The following is a 24054-nucleotide window of genomic DNA, read 5'->3' as shown; positions in this document are numbered from 1 at the left end:
ACCACCAAGACAATTCATATGTTTCTGTTAAATATACTTCAAGGAACTAGCTGTAGTGCCCTAATGCTTGGAAATTTGAAATTATCCTCTTGGGATTCCTTCACAGCCTTCAGTTTCTCTGAAGGACCTTTCAAGGTTTAGGCAGTTTAAAGACCAGTAATTATTCCTACTGTTTTAATGAGACATTGGAAAGGAATTGAGAGAATTCTAGATTTTTATCACAGAACACCTCATACTTAAAAGAGAAATACTTGAGAGAAGAGCTTTCCATCTGGAATTATTAGACATCTAATTAATTGTGTTTTGCAAGTGCAGAGATACTTATGTAGTTGATCAGTGTAGTGTAGATGACTTCTGAATTGAAATGTCACTTTTTCCACCAGAAAGGCTACATGTATGGCTTTTGACATATCTTCGTTACATGCTGCTGTGGTCCTTCTGTGCAGCTGTGTTTGAAAATTTGTTGTTAATTGCAAATAATATACCTTGAAAAATTTATTAACAAATTATCTTTCTGCCTTAAAAAATAATGTTAGTGCAGTAATTATGCCTCCTGCCTTAGCATTTCTCTGTCTTAAGCATTTCTCTGCCTCAAGGCAATAAATCTATTACATCATTTGCCACTCAGTAGAAAATCATTGAATGCTTACGCAGTGTTTTGTAGAGAGTGTTTCTTTGTATTTAACAATAAAGGAGGTAACCATTAAAGGACACTAAAAATAGTGTTTTACTGACTTCTGTACAATGCCAGGCTGCATTCTTTTCTTGACTTAGTCACATTTTTACAAGAAGCAAGGCTTGCTTTGTTCTATTGAGGTAGTAAAACATAGATTATCTCTAAAGACTTTCTTCCTGGAGAAGTATATTTTTCTGTTCTCCAGGAAATTATTTTCAAATTATTTATCCTTTTTTTTTTTAATGACACTAAGTTAAGTTACCACATTTCAGAAATAGTAATTTTTCATAGTAGCACTCTAGAATATCTCAGCAGTATTTTGCAAAACTACCAGTGCTAATTGGGGTATGCCTGTATTACCTATTCTAGAAGCTGAGGCTTCCATGCAGAATTAAAAAAAACTATGTAAAAGTTGTTGTGGAATGTTTTGTCATTTGAATCAAGGACCTTTTAGCTTGGTTTTATGTCAGACAGTATTTGGATGGAAAAGGCAGTAAATGAAAATGCATAAAACTTTTTTAAGTAAGAAATCAAACAATTTAAAATATACTAGATGCCCAAAGGGAAGAATGTGACTGCTGTATTTGCACCTAAGGTTATACTTACTCATATGTGCACTTAAAACATGGGGAGCATTACTGTGTGGATTTGCAAGGCAGTATCTGCAGGTGGTTAAGTTGGGCAAATCTCTTCTATTTTACAACTGATTTTTTTCTGTTTATTGCTTCTCACTTTTTTGTAATACACTGTTAGAGGAAAACCCCATTTTTCTTCTTGATTTGTTGTCTTTATTGGATTAGTAGGCAGAAGATGTTTTATGTACCAGCAGAATTACTGATTCCAAAAGCTCACGTGACATTGGCTTTGCTTCCTTGTGCTTTGCCAGCAAAATAGGATCATAGAAATGCTAGGCTGGAAGGACCACAGCTGAAACATCCAAAAAGAGAATGACGAGTGTTTTGCTTGTTTTAAATATTTTTTCAGTGAAGATTTCATATTCTCATTCTGCTTTTTCCTGTTTCCCTACCCATGTTACTAGAATAATGTATCCCATTGTAATGATGACTTTTTATGCAACAGCATGTTGTTGTTGTTGTTGTGTTTGATTCATGATCCAGGATGATCCCAGATGGCTTTCTGAAGAACTGCTCCCTAATCAGTTGTTTCCCATTCTCTGTAGGTTCAGATAATTGTTCTTGTTGCAGGAAAGAGCTTCTGACCATTCCTTATTAAATTTTTTTGTGTCATTTCTCCAGGCGATATTGTTTTGAATTGAAGCCTTCTTTTCTTGATATGGTTTTAATTTGCTTAACTTTATGCCTCTGAAATTTTAGTAAGTATACACTCCATTCTGCTAAGTTGTTAATGAAAGTATTGAATAGCATCAGATTTGGGACAAGATCCTGTGAAACACAACTCAGTGTTTCCTTCTGTTTTGGTATATAACTACCCCCAAGTTCAAGTTTGCAGTTTCACATGCATATGGTGCTTATTTCTTCTAACTCACTCATTCACTGGTAGCTTGTGAGAATGTTATGTGAGATGATAACAAGAGCCCACACCAAAATATAGTAGTGGTCGCTTGTTACTCCATCCCAGCAGTAAATTACACTGCCTATGATGTACTACTGATACATCTTGGGTGCTGGTAATCTTTTTATTCTTTTCTAAGTGCTTAAATATTATTTATTTATTCATGTATTTTTCTAGATGGAGTGGTCTACAAGTCTTCTGTGCTTTTTTTGTCCCTTTAACCCTATTTTCAAAGACAGTTGCTAACCTTTGTCTTTTTATCAAACTGTCACTTGCTTATTCTCTCCTAATTCTTGGCAGTGAGGATACATCCTGTCATTTGATGCATTTCCCATTTTATTCCAGGGCTTGGTCTCCTGTCTCTGCACACTGTATGAATGTGCATACACCCTGGGCTTTTTTGGAAGTTGGTTAGTTCGTTCAAGAGCACAGCTTTGTCACACAGATAGGAGGGATTTGCATCTCTCCAAGTTTACCTTCAGCGTTGTCCCAGGAGCCACTGCACCTTCAGGTACCCTTGTGCTATGACCTGGTTCATGTAGCTCTCTCTCACACACTGTTCACTCAGCAGCCTATTGACTAATACATTGTCTGACACTTGCTCTTGTTGATAATATCAACAAAGAATTATGACCTTTTTAAAATGACAAGTATTAAATTTGGCCCAGATTATTCAGATGCAGTAAGCTGAAAGAATAGTAACTGCAGCTTTCAAGTGACATTAATGATGAAAGTTAGTGCAAAAAAACCCAAAACAAAGCCATAAACATCTAGAATGAATTCATACTCTGCATATAATATTACTTCTCTGTTGAGTAACAAGCCAAGACCACATTCTTAAGTGTTTCTTACTATAGTGTTTGTAAAGCAATCTCTTGTTACCACTGACATCCCTTCCCAGTTGTGTCTCACCCTGCCCTTGATCCTTTTCTGAGTGTGTCCCTGAATGCTGTGTTCTTTAGACTTGTCAGTAGAAATCAGAACTAATTTGCACTTTGTATTCTGATCTTTCTGTTTGAGCTCAACAAGGCTGAGTTGATCTCTCTCTCACTGTATTGCCTACTCTTTCTTTTCATCAAGGGCAGAATTTCAAATGATCATAATGTAATTTCTGTATGAAAACTACTACTTCATATGAATTCTTTTATGTTCCTTTTTAGGTTTGCATTTTCTCTGCTATTTGGCCTACTCATTTTTCTAGACTGATGAAATCTGCCTACTTGATGGTCACTGTCTTCATTGTACTCTTCACCCACTGTTAAAAATCACAAATAAACCAAGTTGCCTTCTAGCCCAAGTTTCTTAAGAAGTTTTCTCATATTGGCAAGGATGAAAATCCAGAGGAATTTCTTTTCCTCCTTTCTCTGTTCTTTATCTGGACATATGTTGGCTAATTACTCTGATTGCTCCTGCAAACCTGATTTGCTTGGCCCTTCTTGATTTAGTGATGGAACAGTCCACTGCTGTGATACTGCCACTGCTCTTCCAAGCATGCATTTCTATCTCTGACATAAAAGACATAGCTGAATTTTTTTTCTGTTCTGTTGTTTTTTGTTTGATGTTTTTATGTGGTTTTGGTTTTCTTTGGCCTGTTTTATTTTAATGAACGGTTCCTCTTCCGGTAGAGGATGGTGATTAAATGGATTTTCAGTATAATCTCCAGATTTACTGGGGGGTGCAGTGGGGACTTCACTACCCTGTTAGTACTAGTGGATGCCATATGTGTTCTGACATAATGGGATGTGATTGTATGACTCCATTCTTGCCTTCCCAAGGAGGTTGGGTTTCAGGTATCCTTCCCTCTGAGTGGCTTGACCAGCTCATGTTCAAAAGCACTGGTACCAGACGCTATGTAAGCTGTAAGCAGTTATAAAAGTATTCTGTTTCTTGTTTACTGGATTAAGCTGCATTTTACTAGCTTTGAAGCTGTGAAACTCCTATTTAAGAATTTGATCTACCCTGTTTTTCTATAAGTAACTAGGAAAAGTAACTTAACAACTTGGTTCCCAATGTTAAAAAGCTGTTGCAATTATCCTCAGTGTATCACTACACTACCACTAGTTAAACTGTTAATAAAAAATGAAGTGTGCCTGAGGCAAGTTTTTTCATATTTATTTCTAAGTCTGATTTAAAAGAAAATTCTGGTTTGTGTTTTGTAATCTCTATTTTACCCTCTTATGTTAAAAAGTGCCTGGAAAGTGTAGAGCTCTGCAAATACTACAAAACTGGGAAGGGTACAAGAAGCTAGACATACAAACACAAGAACTTTATATCCTGTTCAGTGGCAAATCAACCAGAATTTATTTGTGTAATCTGAAATAGAAGAGTGGAGTTCTTTCATCAAGGAGCCCCTCATGTAGCTGTTATTCCATCCTTATTTCCCACCTAAATCAGTGTGCCCCAAAAAACTCAAGTAACTCTCTAGGCTGAGCTCACTGAATGATATTATGAATTATACCATACCAGATGGTCTTAATGGTCCCCTTTTGTCTTGGCCTGTGTGGAGATGGATGTAGGATGGATTTCCTGACTTTACATATGCTTAGAACTTGCTTATCCAACAGACTAGCAACAAAAACACCTATACAAGCTGTGAAGAGGGAGTAGGGGAGAGGTCTGCCCTGATATATTTAACAGTATGAGTTATCTTATGTTGCATTTGTAACTGCCAGTGTATCATCTTAGCCAGGTTGGGGAAGTTCTCTCTGCTCAGCTATTTCTAAAATCAGGCAATTTCAAATCTTTCATCCTTCAGAAGCTGCTTTCTCAGCAAGTGTGGTGAAGAGTTTCAGCGTAGAAAAACACTGATTATGGCTGTGATAGGGATTTTGCCACAAATTTATGAAACCTGTATGTCTTGAACAAAGGAGAGTAGTGAGCTACTAAAAATAAATGGAAACTCTACATGTGGCTGGCTTTCTCTAAGGAATAAAAGATAATTTAATGACATTTAGAATAGTTTTAACCTGAGGGGGGAAAAAAGCCCTGATATTTAGATGTCAAATACATGGCAGTTTTGGAAACAAACATGTAAAATATAGAATATTACTTCTAATTAATTTGTCTTCCTGTTTACTTGCTAGTCTGTGCTTGTGTACTAGCTGACCAATAAGCAGAAACTAATTTTCAAATCAGATGGGCCATATGCTGATTTTTAATGTAAAACCAGTAACGTGGGATGGGAATTAAGATATTTTGGTATCATACTCAAAGACTTTAGAGTATCCTTAAAGCTTTGTGGAAGAGATCTGGACCCATGCTTGCAGTGCATTGATGATGCAGGAAGGAGCTGCTGGGTTTGTATAGGATGAATTGAGATGGGCTTGTGTGAACTGGTTGTGGGTATTCCTGTGGCTGGGATTGCAGCAAACACAGGGGAACTTTGGCATTACTGCAGTGAAGTGTGTAAGAGATCTCTAAGAATATCAGGCTAAATATTGAAGATCCTCTCTTTTTACTTGTATTACTGCATTAATGTAGTTGTATTACACATGAGGAAATTTTCACATATAAAAAATTTCAAATGCAGGTATGAATTAAGGTTTTCTTTCCTTTTTTAAAAAGCAGATATAATAGGCTGTGATCACTGCATCATCAGGAAACCCAATATGAACCTTTTTTTGCAGTAACAGAGTTTATCATCCTGTCACCTATGGCTGTGGAAACACTGTTAAATACCTTGCTACAGTATACTTTTCTACTGGTTACCTACAGTGAGTTAATATTTTAAGGACAGGTCTCCATTTTTATTAATTTAGCAACAAAAAGATATATTAACATTGGAGAATACTAAATGAATAACGTATAATCTCAAATAGAAATAAACAATGGGAAAAGGTTTTAATAAATACTGCAGTCAATTTGATACTAAAGTTACGCATTATTTTCTAGTATTCTTCCTCTAGTTTGAATTCACAGTTTCATGGTACATCTTCTTTAAAAATGAAGCACTGTATTTAGCATAATGAAAGCATATTTAAGTAAAATAAGCTCCTTTTTTGGTACTTCTTTCAGTATTTGAGCTATCCCTTTATCTTAATTGGCTTTGTGGTTTTTGGACACTTCATTGGAGTAAGTACCGAGGGCAATGATATATTTTCTAGCTGTATTTCTCTTTTATCTGCTCTGTGTTTGGTTATGTACAAGATCATAGAAGGTACTGCTTTTTCTACATACTTTAATAGTAAAAGTGTTCTCAAAAAAGCCTCCCAGTATTATAGGAGTGCCATTTTTATCAGTGGTAGTTACTGTTTATTACAGTAATTTCACGATTATAAGCTGCATCATTTTGACTAAAATTTTGGTCTGAACCCAAAGTGCGGCTTATAATCAGGTGCGGCCAATATATGGACAAAGAACGAAAAGTTGCTGTTTTAGTTTGGAGGACAGGTGTCTACTGAGAAAGGCAGGAGCTTCTCTTTGAAATGGAGAATGGAAACCCCCTCCCTCCAAATTATTATAATTTTGAAATCAAGGGGCTTTCAGGCAAAGATATGGGAATTAGGAATAACAGTTCTTTACTAGGGAAATTAAAATAGAAATACAGTACTACAGAGAAACAAACTCCAAACCCTGACAAAGTCAGAGTACAGCCTGACACCCCGTCAGGCAGGGTGTTGGTAGCAGTCCCATTAAATGGTGGCTGCATCCTCCTGCAGTGACAGATGTGATTCAGTTGGAGCAGTGCTCCTGTAGAAGGTGCAGTTTCCCTCTAAAGGTCCAGTGGTGATGTGGAGAAATCCGGTTTTCCTCTGGAGTCCAGTGGAGAAAGGGGCTCCCTTAGTGTCCCAAAACCTCTGTTTTTATCTTGGTAAGAAATGTTGGGCTCTTCCCCCTGGCTGGAGCAACTTCCAATGGGATGCAGTAATTTTATCAGTCACACAGTGGGACTCAATGGGCCATTAGCAGAAAATGACTCTCTGGAGGAAGGATGGGTTGTGAAAAGATAAAGAACAATGCCCTGCCTGGTTTCAATGGATGGCCCATTAGCAGAATATCTCCCACTGAGATAAGGATCACTGCCCCCACCCTCAACAGATGGTGATAGAATAGATACCTTTTATCTCACCCTGTATTGTAACCCAAGACAGTTGCCGACACCCAGACGTGTGTCTTATAATCAGGTGTGGCTTATAATCATGAAACTACTGTACTTCTTCTGTGAAAATCAGTGTTGCAGAGAAGTTCTCATGAAGATGGTGAGTCACAAGAACATCTAAGGTGTGTACTTGGGGATTTTACGTTGGGGATTTTGTAAGTGACAAGTTTGTCTTGTTTCTCAGCCATATTATGTCTGATTATGTGAGGATGACGGATACAGAGCGTGACCAGATAGATCAAGATGCCCAGGTGTTCATGAGAACGTGTGCTGATGCCATTCATCAGCTCAGAACAGAAGGTAAGCTAAGCAGCTCTTACATGGTGTTTGTAGTTCTTGATAAAGACTAAGGTAATGCTGAATTATGGTGAATCTTAAATGCTTTAAGAAAAAGATTGGGGAAGTCTCATTGCCTTTTTGTTTACATTGGTGCAATCTCACTGGCTGATTAGTACTGTAATTCCATTTTCTTTAATGATAGTGGAAAGAGAAGCCAGAACATAGAACTTTGCTTGTGTTCAAATATGTCAGTTAACAAATGTTAAAAAGAGTTTTAAATCTTTGCTACTTGAGTAATAATTCAGCAGTGTGACACAGAGGCCTAAACCAAAGCTCTCTAAATTTGATGGTTATCTTTTACAAGCTTGTCTGCCTGTAAGGTATTACAGGTATGATACTTCCAAGTTTGAGATAATTAAATAACTTTAACAGAGTCCTGATAAATTAAAAGTGGTTTTGACAACTTGAATATGGAATCATACCTTTACTACACTATCTTGTGAAAGTTGTAGAGAGAGAATTTCTGTGTTGCCGTTTTCAAGCTGGCTTGCTGCATCTCTGTATTTTATTGATGCACAAAAGATTTTAATCAGCTTTAAAATGCCATCTAAACATAGTTATAGTATTATTGAGAATCATTGAATGTTAGTCATGCATGGGAACTGCATAGTATAAAAATGAAAAATATCTATATATGTGAATTAAAAGGATGTTTGACACAGTAAATGCCAAAAATTTCCACATAGTCTATATACTGGAGAATTTGAAGAAGTTCGATAATTGAAGCAAGATAAATCTCTAGATCTGTTTTGCTGTTCTTAGCCACCTATTCCTGTTTAGAGTTTAATTGACATAATAGACCTCTGTGGCATATATAATAATACTATAGGACACTAGTTACTTTCAGGTTTTGGTTCGTTATAATGACTTGCTGTTATAGAGAATCTAAATTTAAATATCACTATGTTTAAAAGAAGTACTTATATATATGTAAAATGTGACTAGGCTTTTGAATATAGCTTGCATATCCACTGAAAGTGCAAACTGTTGTGGAATTCAGTAAAAAGTGAAAAGATTGTTTTATATTTTTCTTTTGTATTTCAGCACACAAGGGTGTCCAGTCTGCTCAGGTGAAGGAGCACAGAACAGCTGTCTTGGACTTCATTGAAGATTACTTAAAAAGTACTTAGTTTACTGAATAATTACAAATGGCTGATTGTATTTTCCAAGAAAAGTATCTTGCTCTTTAAACCTGAAATTTTGTTTACTGCTCTCTTGAACAGGAGTGTGCAAGCTGTATTCTGAACAAAGAGCCATCCGAGTTAAGCGAGTGGTAGATAAGAAAAGACTGTGAGTAGTGTAAAAAAATAGTTTAACTGTGCCTTTCACTTGTGGAACCTTCAGCAAAACTATTGTTCATGTTTAGATTCTAAGGAGATTGTTTTAGTGGAAGCTTGTGGTTGGATGAGCGACTTCTGCTGTCAACAGGTACATTCCAGAGAGCTCTCTACACTTCAGGCGTGTGAAGTCCAATCTGAAAGCAGCAGAGTGCCGTTGTAGTGTTGTAGTTCTCATTCAGGTAAAGGATAAAAGCACCAAATCAGTAAAATGTGAGTTAATAAACCTATTGAACTTCTAAAAACCCACAAAAATATTTTTTTTTGCTTTTTTCCAAAGGTCCTATCTTTCTTCTAAACAAATGACTGTTGCTAATAAATACTACTTGACATGATAGGTGTTCATGGCAAGCAGAAACATGATGAAAATAAAAAACTAGAATGTAACTTCTGAACTGAAACAAGAGCTTCCACTTCCTAGAGTGGCAATTGTTAAGGCTGCTAATGTGGAGCTGAAAATATCTAGGGGACATTACAGCTGATGTGCTTGCTGCCTTTCTGGTCTGGTGGGATTTTTTTTTTTTTCAGTCAAGTTTCAAACCCTCTACTTCTTCACTTTCTTTTTCTGCATACTCCCAGCTGTGAGAATGATAAGGATAGTGAGCAGGTTTGCAATATATTTAATACCTTCTCACTCTGCATTATTTGAATAGTAACCTTAAGGTCCATTATCTATATTTTAATTTTAAAAAATATAATTCTAGAACATGCACATAAATTAATTCTTGAGCATTTTTCCAAGACTTGATGCTGGTTTATCAGTTTGTTGTTTGAGTTGATCAACTTGCAGTTACATTGAACCCAGAGAGATGTTTTCAAAAGTTCATAGGTATATTTTGATTTTGATAGAATGATTTCAGCCTGATTAAGCACAATTAGATCCACTCAAATATATACCCATGAGACATAAATAGTAGTACATGTGCAGGATAAGACCAAAATCAAGGAAACAAAATACCACAAATCACTTCTGAAACTTGGTAAGAAGTAATAAGAGAAAAGTAAGGCATTACTGTTTTTGTAGCTCCCACCACTTTTCAGGAAATAAACCAAACATACAGAAACACACTGTGTGATATTTTTAATGTGTAAAAATACAGAATCTTATCAGTATTCTTCATGTGAAAGAGTTTCAAAGAAAGAGAGCATTGTTCCTGCAGTCGTAGCTGTGGCTAATGAATACTCTTATGTTACTGTTTCCATGTGAAAACCCAGGTTCAGGGTTTCTCAGATGAATAAACAGAGAAAAAACCTCAATTTGATTATTTCAGAAATCAGAGTACCACTTAACTAAAGAGCAATAAGGCATTAAGAATTAACTCAAAAGATACATTCTTTTTATTGGAGGATCTCTCTATTCTTCTCTTTATGGATGCAAGAACTAGAAAACAGATGTTGACCTGGTGGAGTCTGTATCCATTGCAGATGTGATGTAATGGGTAGATTGTCATTTAAATTAAAATTCAATTCAAATAAATCAGAGGGCATAACCTTATCTTTATTATGACTTAAAGAAAAATAGTAATGTTGATTTGTAATTTCCCTGAGGATTTCAGCAAGTGCTTTATGTGATAAGAATGTGTACCTTCTCTTAAAAGAACTAGGCATCCTTTAAAGAGTGCATCCCAGACACTTTGTTCATTTTAAATTGAAAGTTTCCTGTATTCCTATACTGTGCACAGTGAGGACAACAAACAATAAAGGAATATGTTTCTTTAGAAATAAATTAATCCTAGTGCAGCTCTTCCTTTCTGCAGTGTAGTCAATTTAAAATGTGTGCATATTGGACAATACTGAAAAGTTTGCCATAGAAATATATTTCATCATGTTTCCTTTTATATTGATACCTATCCTCTTCAACAAATTGCCTGAGTGTTTACAGAGGTTGCCTTTATGTATTCACTCACATTTTTGATTAAAATGTTCAGATGGTTAGGACTAGTTTTGCAGAAAGAAAAGCTGAGAAATAGAAACACAAGCATTTTTTTCTGTAAAGGTACTTGGGTGTGATTTTCAGTGTTAGTGTTTATTGGTATTCAAGATCATATTTAATTTCAATTTTAAACTTCTTTTTCCATTAGAAGATTTTGTGAATTATGTATGCAATTATTCAAATCAAGCTGATACTTTTTTTACCTGGGGAATGGGTGTTTTATTAGTATTAAAACTATTATTTGAACTGCACAGATATGTAGATAATTTTTTTTTCTTTTTAGGCAAATTTGAGAGGGAGGAGATGAGAGAAGAATTCTTCTCTGTAAAATTACCAAAAGCATAGTACTTGCAGAGGTTTTATAACTAAAAATGGTTCCCTGCTATAGTTTATTATACAGCTATTCTTGTTAAGTAGCAATTACTCAGTGATGACAATTGCATTATATTCTGTTTTTCGCAGAATTTTCTAATTATGGGTTAGAATTTAGACACAATGCAGAGAAGGAACACAAAAAGCAATACCTTCTGTTAGGCACAGGGGAGAACTGCAAATTATAGTGAGATTAGCTGTTGATTATATATGAGAGGGTAGGAAGTGATAAAGGGTAGGGTGGAATCATGTGGCACAGCCGGTGATACCACCCATTGGTTTTTGGATTTTTTGTTCTTTATTTTCTCCAACAGCATTACTAAACATTTAACTGCTTTCTATGTAGCAGTTACAGAATTCATTATAGACAACATAAACTGCAGAAATTTACTGGGAAAAAACACATTGCCACTAATTTTCAGCATTTTTTATGCCACACTGAAACATACTTGACAAGTACTTGCTATATAATCACTGAATCTTCTCATGTTTTGCATTGTCTTGTAAAATTACCTAATAGGGACTTAGAAGTAACATAAGAAAACTAATTCTATCGTATTCCCTTTATGATAATTGAAAATGTAAAGTAAAATTATCATTACCATTTGAAAAAAATAAAGAGGTAGTGTTTTGCCATTGCTGCTAAGATTTTTCAGTATTGACCTAAATGTCGACTTTTAAAAAAAATAAAAATTAATACACTGGATTTTTGAGAGGAAGTTTAATAAAGTGTCAGTATTTTTATGCTGTAACCTTCCATATTCTCAAGACTGAGCATGTGGTGCGTTTTGTCCAAAAATACTATTCATGCTTTCTTGGCCTTCATAACAATATTTCACTGACAGTTGCTAAGTACATTTTGTATCTTGGGTGGAAAATCTTTAATGTGAAGTTCACAAGAGTTAAAGTATTGAATTTAGTTCTCATTTTAGAGAAATGTATCTCTGTAGTATCAGTTAACTCATAGGCTCTTGTTTTTCCAGGTCCAAACTTGAACCTGAGCAGAGCAATGTGTCCAAATCACCTCTTTCCCCTGAAAAATCTTCACAGAGTCCTTCAGAGGATTCTGAAGAAAAACTTTCTGCAGAGGAAAGCAAGGGTAAGAATAAAATGTTGTTAAATTTTACTTCTCGTGGCAAGACCTGTCTGGTCAATAGCACTTCCTTCACTTTAGAAGGGTCAATTGCTATGACTGGCATGTTTTCCATTTTCATCTTCCCTGAGCTGATCAGGCTTCTGTGAAGCATCTTGTGAGACCAAGGAAGCAAAATCTTAAACTTTTTGACATGTGGGCTAAACAAGTCATGTGCTTTGCTGAATTCTTCATCCTCTTAATAACCTTTTTATGAACTCTTTCATTTTCATTTATTTTGATCAATATCCTGTCTTCTGAAATTTGTCTGATTTTACCATGTTCCTTTCAGTGAATGCAAGGAATTAGAAGGTAGGTCAACAACTCCCTGGGAACATTCTGTAGTTTTTAAGCATAGAGATCTTGAGTTGGACACTTCTACAGTAGGAACTAGAAGGTGGAACATGCTCACAGAGGAGGCTAATGGCTGGTCAGATCCAGTAGTTTTGGGGCTTTCTTTTTCTTATTGACAGCATTGAGTTGCCCTGCTGGGAGGATTGCGTCTTGTCTTTCAGTGGGCAGCAGATAGACAGAAGTCCAAAGCAGTATCTCTGACCTTGAGGTCATTTCAGATGGTGCAGATTTGGATGGGGTTTGCAAGCACTGGTTCTCATTCCTTGCCTGCTTCTCAGGCTAAGGGATAGAAGCCATTTCAATTCTCTTGGCCATTTCAGCCTGTCCTGCTGGCAGAGCTTTGGAGCAGAGTGCCTTTTGGAGTACCACCACTATGCAGATAATTTCAGGTTTCATGCCTAAAGAGAAATTTTGTTTCTGTGATTCTGAAGTTGCTTTCCCTGACTTGAGGTTTCCTAAAGGAGACCAAGGTACTCCTTTAGTGTGTTTTACAGCAGGAAGTTATTCCCTTCTGATTTCATTTCACTGGGACTATATCAGGATAGAACAAATGCAATGGTTAGCCATATTATTCTGATAAACAGTTGTAGTCATTTTTATTAAAAGAGTTAAGTTCTTCTGTTAGGTGACTCCAGGGCCATCCAGAGGGTGGATTCATGTGAAGTGGGTGCTCTGCTTCTGGATGAAGTCTCTAACACTGAATTACCTCACAATGTGTGAACGACTTCATTTGCTGAAAATGGCTTTGCTTATCTTCCTAAGCAGTTTGTACTTCTGCAGCCCTATCAGTGGGCCTTTTTTCTCCCCTTGACACTGAATTTATTGTAAGAAGTACAGGTTTTGATTATGTGCTTACCTTTTTATAGTGTGTCATAAGTGATGCAGCACACAGGCACATAGATGAGTTTTACCTTAACCTGTTATCAGTGTTTTGCAGCTGTGAGCTGGTGCCACTGGAGAAAGCAGCAGCATAGTAGCATCTTCATTGCCCTGTGATCTTTCCTTGTCACCAAATGTCCCTGCAATCTCTGGAAGTGTGCACTCCCACCACATAGTGTCATTACAATTTTTAGGTCCAAAAATCTGTGCCACACCATGGAAAATACTGTTCCTTGGTTGCCTTGGACACAGCAAACCACTGCAGTAAATAGAAATGCAGCTCTTTAATTGCACATTAATTTTGATTATTCCAGTTCTCCCTTTCATGAATTTTTGCTTTAATTTTTATGAGAAAGTAGGGGTCCTGCCACACCAGTGGTGCTGCTGCAGTACTTATCAAGGGGCTGCTGACTAGACTTTGAGAAAACTATGGAACTTGTATATCAAAATAAATCTGTCTGGAACACTATGCAAATGCACACAAACTGTGATTCCTCACTAAGGGTAAGTGCTGGTTGCTGCTGCTTATAGGAATCAGCCTTGTGACTTTGCTGGTAGGTGGTTGTCAAAGTGTGAAAATAACATGAACAAGATGACTAGGAAACAAGAAGCTCAGTTTAAATCTTACAGTCTTTGATTTATACTTTTTTTTCCAAGTAACTTTTCAAATTTTTAGGAAGCCAGAGAAACGTTTGCATTTTGAAATAAGCTTTTTCATCCTCAGGATGTTGGTGGTTTAGAGAATGGTGTTAATTTGGTTTTGAATGAATTAGCCATCAGCAGCATGCCTGTGTCCCTTGGGTTAAATCTCATCTGTAAAGATACTTTTGAGAGCAGCTTGTGGTCCTGTCCTTAATTTGAACACTAGGATGAACAGCTGAATGTGCTACTTGATGTGCTGAAGCACAACTTGGGTTTTGTCTGGTTTTTTTGGCAGAAACCAAAGCAAAATGTGATTACCTTTGTTTTGAGGCAAAGCACCTGTTTACATTACAATTATAGTGGACATGCCTCATGGTAGGAGAATAGTCTCTCTGGAGAGCGCTTTTATATACTGGCACTATTTATTTGCATATTACAAATTTGACATTTAGTTTATGGAAATAAATGTAAATAATGGGTAGCTTTTGAACTGGTCCACAAGCTTAGCAGCTGTCTCCTTTCAGCATGGAAAAAGGTTCAGAGGATTTGATCATTATTTTATATCTCTGTCACAAGTTAACTGCTTCTCTTTCTGAAATAGAAATGTAGTTTGGCTTTTTTTTGCTGGCTGAATTGCAGAAAAGCATTAATGTCAGCTCTGTGAAAGCTGCAGAGAGTCCAAAACATCCCACAGTGACAGGAGGAACCCTGGGGAGATACATGTTTCTTGCTTACCTCTTACCATAAGTATGTTTGCTTATTAGCCATCACGTGGGATACAGGTGCTGTTTTTTAACAGTGCTGGCAGGGCCTGCAACTAATTGGTTCCTCTGGGATAAAATAGGAGGGGTTTTCTCTTTTTTTTCCTCCATAAACTAATTGTCTTTTTTTTTTTTAATATGATAAATAATTTATTGTAATTTTGATATAATGTAAATACATTGATTACCTAAACAAGTAAGTTTTGTGTATCTATGAAATAGATTTGAAATACTGATAGTAACCCATGGAAAAAATAGTTGGATGCTTTCTAAACAATCTTTAAAGAGATTGTTTGGTTTATATTTTACTACTTAATAAAAAGAACTGATCTATTTTTTTTGTTTGGGTTTTATTTGTTTTAATTCATTATATTTCTTATCCATGTCTGTAATTTGTAACATTTGTAAACAGTTGTCATTGTTTATGCACCCTGGTTAGGTTATAAAGGAAACATACACAATACTCTTTTCCAGAATTAATGTTTTCAAGAGTTTGCACAAATACTATCATGAAGGATAAAAGGGAAAACTTCTCTTTATATCTCTTTCCATATTATAAATAGGACTACTCCTTTCAGAGGCTTCCCTAGACAAGTCAGTCTCTGAATGATGATGCATCAGTGCTGCTTAAGCAATTGAAAAAAATTAAATCCAGGAAGTTATAACAAAACAAATTAAAATACATATAAATGCTTAAAAGATTGACTGGAATAATTAGGAAGCCTGAAATGTATGAAAAGGTAGAAACTAAATCTTTTTGTGTTTTAATTTGCAACCTGCACCTGATGCATCAAAGCAGGTTGAGGGTTGATCCGTTGTGGAGCGGTGCAGATCTCTCTTGGGTTTTGTAAGGCTGTTACAGCCAGTGGGGAGAAGAGAGGCTCTCTCTAGGCTGCAGTCTTACAAGGTTTTTAAACACTAATGCTGGAACAGCTTCAGAAACAGTAGATTCATGTAGCACAGTTTCTTTTCTCTCCCATTCTAACTCCTTCCTCTATAATCAGAAGTATATAATTAAGCCTAAAATTAAATCTTCCAGAAGGGAATATCTCAGAAATAGCCCTTCAAGATCTTTTATGCCTGACACATACAAAGATTTATGCAGATGAGTAGCTTTAATCAAAGGAGAAATACAACTGAAATGAATGAAGCAGCTTTGATGTGTTATGGTTAATTCGTGGGGCTGGAGCAGATTCCTGTTCTATGCAGGAAGACCTCTTGCACAGTGTGGTGTGGGATTTGCTCTGTAATAGGAAGTTAAACAGCATGACAAAATCAAGTTTGTCTTTGAGCTTTGTTCAAAACATCTTTGAGATTCTGTCTTTAGTTTCTGCAAGGAGAGGCTGGTTGTTCTGTTGTCGCACTGGAAGATGATACTTTGCAAATAGAATGTAATTTTGAAAATTGTGTGGCTTTTCTGTTAAAAGACAACTACTGCAGTGTTTTGTGCCCTAAAAACTCTTAGTGCATTATGAGTTGTTTTACATCCTTCTCTTGTCAGTATGTTAATGCAACTCCCTTTAGTTCACAAAATTAAACCTACATGAAGACTTTTGGCCCTGTTTGGAAATTAAAGGTTATTGATGGAATTTTGTGCTGTAAATACAGGGTGAATCTCAGTAACTGACAAAGAAGACACAACAATTTCATCATCAGTCTAACATGGATGAAAAATTATTTTGACTTTACTATTCAGTGCCTTGTACTATTCAGTGTCTGAAATGTTTGGTGGCTCTTTTACAGACAGAAATCTGCCCGATGCCCAAAGTAACCTTGGATTATGGGGGGATGGCAGAGGTGAAGATGAGCTGTCCCCTGAAGAAATACAAATGGTATGTTTATCCTGTGTCTAATTGTGCATTTATTTTATGTTCTTCTGTATTCACATGTGGTAGGAAAAAAGAGTACAGATTCACCTACATTAACTTTTAACAATTATGCAGAATAATGCCATAAGAAGATACACTTTCTGCTTCAGATTTCCTGGTTCTTCTGGCAGCAGCTAATATTTAAAAATGCTACAAAATATTTACATAGGGACATGAAGTTAATAAAAACTATCTTTCAACAATTGAAATTAAAATTGTTTTCTAGCATTACAATTGCTAATTGCTTTGTTTAGTTAGGAAACAATAGAAGTCAAGGCAACATCAGAAGAATCATTATGAAACTTCTGAAAGAATAAATTGTTTGCTCTTTTTTTCTTGGATATTTTCTAGAACACAAATAGTTGTCGTATTTAACTATTACCGTGAAGTTATACTTAATTTTATTTCTTTTTATTTTTTTATTAGCAAAATCAGATTGATTTCCTAGAAGCATTAGCTACAAGGTGTCTGTCACAACAGAATTTCATTAATTTTAACATTTTTACATTTCTCTGCTATCAACATGTTTATAGATTTATACGATTCTGCTTACATTTGAATAGGAAATCTTTGACATAGGCATGATTGCTGACAACCTGTCAGATTTTTTGATATTCCTAAAATTTAGCATTTTGAACATAGCTCAAAATTCTTAGAAAAGCACTCTACATTAGCACACACTGCCTGGGTTTATATAAAGAAAGAAAAACTGATTTCAATCAGTAGCTGTGCAGATATCAGAACAGTACCCTTTATAGGGCAAAGGGCTGCAGCAGTATGACTTTGTGAAGCTTCCTTGGCAGTGATTCGAGGTGTTCCCAGACAGCACACATCATTCTTCCAGTCAAAGATGAGTAAGTTGCACATAATTATGGTATGGCTTGTTAAACAGAAAACTTTGAGAGGCTGCTCTGTATGCTTTCATACTGTTCCTGAGTGCCAATCTAAAATCTAGAGGCTTACTCCTGCTTTCTTTTTTCTTTTAAAAGATAATTCTTCACATATTTTCATTTTCCTTTCTTTAGGCACAATATTGTTAGGCCCCTTGCTGTCAGCTTCCAGTGAAACAGGGGAAATGAGAGTTGAGGATGATGGCTTTGACAGGGCCTTCTGACTGAAAACTAAATGCTGCTTGTGTCCTGTAGGCCTAGGATCATCGGAAAAATCTCCTCTCTGAAAGGGTTTTTGAGCTTTGGAACAGACTGCTCAGGGAAGTGGTGGAGTCACCATCTCTGGCAGTATTTAAAAGACATGCAGACATGGCACTTAGGGACATGGTTTAGTGGTGGCCTTGGGTTGTTTTCTTGATCTTTAAGATCTTTTCTATCCTAAACAATTCTTTGAAAAGGGTAGCTTGCAGTTTGCAAACCGCTGTGTTGGTTTTAAATTGGGAAGGTTTGTGTCATATCATACTTAGCAAATCCTGAATCATGGTTCCATGATCCTTTGTGTAGATAAAATAATGAATTAAAGCCCTATCATTGCTAAAGCACCAATTCCTACTGCTTTTTTACCCTCAGGAGAGAGCTTGATGTTGTTCAAAATGTTTGTAGGCTGCTGCATGATTCACACAATACATTTCAGTTTATAACTCTGAATACAGGTATATTAATGTTTTTTACAGTTATTGTGAGCAGATGTCTTGTGATTGCATAGAGTGAGAAAAATCTCTCTGCTGTTTGGAGTCATGAAAATATCTACTCTTCTCTGGCTTTATCTTTTTGTTGGTTGGTTGGTCGGTCTTAAATTCAGGAACAGCACATCTAATTACTTCTCTCATGGGATAACTAAAAGGAATAGTGATTATTTATTTTATGCCTTGGATTTTTAGCCATATATAAAGTAGTTCGTCACTTTATGCCATACTTTGGTAACAGAATCTTTCACTGTCATAAAAGAGGCTACTTCAATGAGCCATAAATCACTGAGCTGTGCCGATTGCCAGAACTTGGTTTTATCTTCCCATCATGTAAATCCCTTTGTGACGCACTGGTATATGAGGTGTTCAGCGCTCAAACCCTTTGTTCAATTGCTTGTTTTAGCATATCTTAACTGCATTCTGTGCAAGCACTCCATCAGCCATGATTTCAAGTTGCAAAGATCATTTAGCAGTTTAAAAAGCAATCTGCACCAGTGGAAGGTTTTAAATGTCAAAGGGACTTTTTAAAGAATACTTTCTCAAGTGGATTTGTGCTATTTGTAAAGGATTAAAGTCATTCACTGTTTCTTTACTGAAAATTTGTCTTCTCAATTAGTTACCATCTCAGTTTTTTAAGCCAGCAAAATAGGGAATTTCTAATGCTGAATATTTGTACAGATATCCTTACAGAAGTCAGAAAAAACGATTGCAGCATGGTAGCCCCACTTAATCATTCAGGGATCAACCAGCGATCCCAGTGCTAAATCTCATGGTTCTACTTCATTGCTCTGTGCCTTGGCTTTGTTGTGAGGTGATTCCACCAGAACCAGACATGCAATAGTAATGAATGTAAAGCAGTGCAGTGATGAAACACCTTTAGCCATCTGCTGCTGTGAAATAAATATCACTGTATTTTAGGCAATTATATTTTCAGAAATGCTCTGCTCTGTAGGTGGTGTCACTACAGACAGCAGTGACAATGACACTTGAATGTATTGCAACAGTGGTATTATTTTATTTGACAAAACCATTGGATCTTCAGAGTGGAAATCAGTGGGACTTTATGGAACTGTGCAGTATGTTCCCCTTTCATTCATGGAGCTGGGCACCTTCCCTGACACCTCTACCCCACAGTGAAGGTGGCAGTGCCTAGTAACCTTCCTCTTAGACTCTCCTTTAACCCAGGAGAGAAGGCTGTTCTTACCAACGAGGTGCACAGTGAGCCTTTAGTACAAGAAGAAATCTGGATGTTAAATAAAGTTTTTTTCTTCATTCTTTATGATAGAAATTGCCTGTGTCAAAAGACTAAACCTTTCTCTGTGAGATTGACTGTTACCCTTTTTCAAACACATACCTGTTATTTCAAACTCATTTCTAGGAAATTAAACCTATAAATTTTATATCATTTTCTTCTCCCCTTTTTCCAGTTTGAACAGGAGAACCAGAGACTTGTTGGTGAAATGAACAATCTCTTCGATGAAGTCAGGTACAATTTTCTGTTACTTGACAGATGGTGGCCTGTGCTGGTCCCAGGGCATTGGCTGCTGGACACCTGCCTGCTCCTGCTCTGCCTGCTCCTGCTCTAGTGCTGTGGAAAGAGCTGGGACAAAACACCAGTGCCCAGGAAAGGAAGCGTGTGCTGTCCCACACTGTAAAGAATGCTAGCACTGGTTACATGTGGAAGGTTTACATTCTCCCTTACCTTACCAAGTTTTAAAGTAAATTTTCCATTTCTGTCCCATTGTCTGCTGGATATCCAGACAGCAGTAGGGGAGGTGCCATTGTGACCCCATGCAGAGACAGGCAGTGGTGCCATTCACTCTCCCCAGCTGTGCAGAACACTCAAAGGCTGTTTGAGCTAAAAACTGGCTTTTGGGTATCAGTCCTAAACAAAGTGAACTGCACACACCAGAGCAGCTGGTGTCAAAATCAACTGCATGGGCCTTAAATGGAAGAAGGGAGAAAGGTGAAACCCTGGCAGTGAAAGCTGCTCACTGAGCACTTCTAGGGGTGCCTTTCCCAGGGCTGCACTGTGGGCTGGCACTGTGCAAGCCCTAGTCCAGGCTAGTGCTGCCTCACAGATAAGTGACAAAGCAGTGGCCTCCTGAGCAGCCACTTACTGGGCTGGAGGGTCTGAATCTGAAGCAGCAAGACATGTTTGTGCTGGTTTCTAATGGAGTATTTCTGTTCTTTGCCCAGACAAATTGAAGGAAAAGTGGTGGAAATTTCCAGATTACAAGAGATATTCACAGAGAAAGTCTTGCAACAGGTTAGTATAATTTAATGCTACAGCAGCAAATGTAACTTGAGATTTTCTTGGGGGCATTTTGGTCTTGATTGCCAACTTGTGTACATAAAATTAACAAATTTTCAATGCAAATGTGAAGGAAAGTATTTTTGTTTGTTTTTCAAATTTAAAAATCATTAATTTACTGTTGTTACTTACTAGTATGTACCAGGAATGGAAAATGAGAGAGATGTGTTAGAATTATCCCTCTGCTTCAGAACTGGTGTCCTGTTAAATGTTATTTAACAGCATCCTGCCTGGAAATGCTGGCACGTCTTCCAAAAAAAGCTGTGAAAAATCAGAAAAATTGACTCTAGATAAATGGGAGACCTCCTTCTGGTTTGGTGGTTTCCACTCAGGTTCATAAAATCACTGATAAAGAAATTACAACTTAAATCTGTTACTCTCTGTCTTTGCATCAATGAAACAAAGATGTTAGTTATACCAGATTTTATTTTACTTTTGAATTCTGCTTGTTCCCCAAGTCCTTGGAAGTGTTTTTTTCATAACATTCATTACTGTTTCTCAATTTTATTTCTATTTTAAACAGGAAACTGATATTGACAATATCCATCAATTAGTTGTGGGTGCAACAGAGAATATAAAAGAAGGCAATGAAGACATAAGAGAGGTAATATCTTGAAGCTGTGTTTTAGACTTGTTTCTCCTAACTTTCAGTTTTTTCCAGGTGTTGCTTTAAAACAGCACATGTGAGCTCACCCATGGGAGCGGTGCAGTGGGGGTTGGGTGTCAGGACAGGGGTTTGGGAAAACTGCTCAATGCAGCTGAGCTTCTCAACAGTTCATGATCTGAATAGATACACAGGACTGCAGAAATCTACTCAGCCTCAGCAGTTTTTTAAACATCCAGGTCACCAGGCTTGCATTTAAGCACCTGTGAAGTTATTTTAAAAAAAGAAGGGGAAGTCAGAAATTGCAGACTACGAATATAAGACAGTGATGAAATGGCTGAAACAGAATGCTGAGTGTTAGCAGAGGAGACTCTTTACCACCCTGAACACCATGCTCCTAATAAACAAATCTCTTCCACTCTTTTACAAATTAGAAGGAAAGGCTGTTTTCTTTTGGGAACTGAGATTGCAATAAAAATTGAGTTCTGGATTTAGGCTACTGAGTAAGTGGCTCACTTCTTTCTCCCTCCTGAGAACACAGAAAAGGTATCTCAAGGATGAGTTATCCACTGCTCTGCTCTTCTGAAAAGTGCACCAAATATGGCAAGAACTGAAGTTAGATTTTGCTTCACTTTTTCATCCTGAGGAAGAGTAGTGAAAGGTGATCAAATAAAAAACTTTGTTACTCACATTAGTGTTTGTAGCACATTAAGAAAAATTCTTTATGTAAATCTAAAAAACAAGAGCAAAAAACAAGTCCCCTGTTGGTCTCAATTTTGGAAAGGAGAAGCAGAGAAAAATACTGGCTCTGAGACTGAAATAAGTGACTCAGTTATGTCCAGAGGTGTCAGGGATTTTGTTTTTGTTTGTTTGTTGGTTGGTTTTGTTGTTTTCTCATTTGTTCCAAGTCAGATCTTTATTAGAAAGATGAAGGCCTGATTACTTTTAATCACAGAATTTCACTTTTGGAACTTAAAACTAACTTTGAAGCATGTACTTTCTGATATAGTTCTTTGTGTTTGATTGCATGAGATCTTGGTATTTTAATGGTTTTTATTTTTTTCCATATGTGCAATTTTAAGATTTTGAGTGTGACTTCAGTGTGATAAATCTAAAGAAGTACAGCTAACCTGACCTGTATTCACCTGAAATTAAGGGCAAATTTTGTTGTTTCCCTTGAGGGAGGGAAGGATGATGCCATAAAAAGGCATTCTGGGTTGCCACTGTTGAAATTCTATTTACTTGTAATGGTAACAGGGATAACCTTTCATTCACAGGCCATCAAAAACAATGCTGGATTTAGAGTATGGATCCTCTTCTTCCTTGTGATGTGTTCATTCTCCTTGCTTTTCCTGGACTGGTATGATAATTAATTAAACATACTATTGGCTCCATACTCTGTAAATGTTCTGATTTTTTTTTTTCAGTGGAGGGGGCATAACAGCATACCTGCATATTTTATGCATTTTCTTACAATTTTATGATGGAAATATTTTCCAGTAAATAAATGTGTGCACATATCCATTAGCACATTCATTTTAAATTCCTGTATCAAACATAAAACCACGTTTGTCCTCTGGAGAATGTAAAAGTCTTTGAAAGAGCTGTGAAGAAAGCTACAAGCTGGAGCAGAGCTAACAGAAGAAAAAACAACAAATACTGGTTTTGTCACAGCCACCTACCTGTGCTGTGCAAAGTCCAGTTCCCATCCCAGATCAAGAGAAAACTGTTACTGTGCAAAAGCATCTACACTGTCTCAGGCGTTTATTTCATCACACCACTTCAGTACACAGTGATCACTTTGCACATAAATGACCTTTACTTCTAATCCTTTGAAACTACTTGACTCAGAAATCAGCTTGATCTAATGGTAGTAATAATGATAAGGAGTCAATGAAAGAGCTTTACTTGTAAGTGAAGAGAGAGAATACAACGCAGATTGTGCAATGAAACAGATGTTCTGGGATGTGGAACAAAGCCAAAGGAAGGACAATTAAAGTCAGACTCTTCAAAGTACTGAAACTGGGAGCAATTTGTTAACTAAAAAAAGTCTCAAAAACAAGTGTAGATAAGACTCAATAAACTCCCTCCTGATAAAGCAGAGGGAAAATAGTTTTGACTTCAAGAAGCATAAACAATCTGTTCTAGATTGTAAGGCTTACTAATTTTTATTGTTTATTGTTATGGGGAGAAAAATAAGTTGTTTCTCATCAGTATTTACTTATGCATTAAAGTTTTTATTGTCCTCAATTTAAGGGGAGGAGATGCATTGTGAATTTCTATTTAAGACAGTCTTGGGAAACAGACCTTTCCATCCTGTAAAATCTGAATGTCCTCTACAAGTACACTGATATGTGTGTGTTTTCCTGTCTTTGTTCTGAAATGTATATTTCTATACATTTTATGCAACAGGCAGCATCATTCTTATTCTTTGCTCTGCACAGAGTGAAAATGTCAAAAGTTACATGTGAATTAATTATATTCAATAAAGCAGATGCCTGTTAGAAAATGCAAACAACGGTATTTTTTAAAGATCTTAACATAAGCAAAGAAAAAGGTATTTTTAAATGCAA

At 36.6% G+C, this 24054-nt stretch overlaps 1 protein-coding gene across 3 annotated transcripts in view; it reads left to right on the top strand.

Annotated features, from left to right (window-relative positions):
- The window catches only part of STX18 (syntaxin 18), a 61839-nt gene extending 38962 nt beyond the window's left edge, over positions 1–22877 (top strand). For 2 of the 3 annotated variants that reach the window (XM_033061145.2, XM_033061147.2), the window contains 9 exons: positions 7492–7607; positions 8691–8768; positions 8870–8936; positions 12272–12387; positions 16800–16888; positions 19991–20049; positions 20763–20832; positions 21401–21481; positions 22759–22877. In XM_033061145.2, coding sequence (XP_032917036.1) covers positions 7492–7607; positions 8691–8768; positions 8870–8936; positions 12272–12387; positions 16800–16888; positions 19991–20049; positions 20763–20832; positions 21401–21481; positions 22759–22854 — 772 coding nt within the window. In that variant the 3' untranslated portion in view covers positions 22855–22877. Of the gene's footprint in view, positions 1–2554; positions 2721–7491; positions 7608–8690; positions 8769–8869; positions 8937–12271; positions 12388–16799; positions 16889–19990; positions 20050–20762; positions 20833–21400; positions 21482–22758 lie in introns of those variants that run through there. The other variant, XM_033061146.2, reaches the window with a different exon arrangement.
- Positions 22878–24054: the final 1177 nt, after the last annotated feature.

This window comes from Catharus ustulatus, chromosome 5 (genome assembly GCF_009819885.2).
Source record: "Catharus ustulatus isolate bCatUst1 chromosome 5, bCatUst1.pri.v2, whole genome shotgun sequence".
Classification (NCBI taxonomy): domain Eukaryota; kingdom Metazoa; phylum Chordata; class Aves; order Passeriformes; family Turdidae; genus Catharus; species Catharus ustulatus.
Note: the sequence above shows the minus strand (reverse complement) of the source record. Positions and strands in the feature narration are given on the sequence as shown.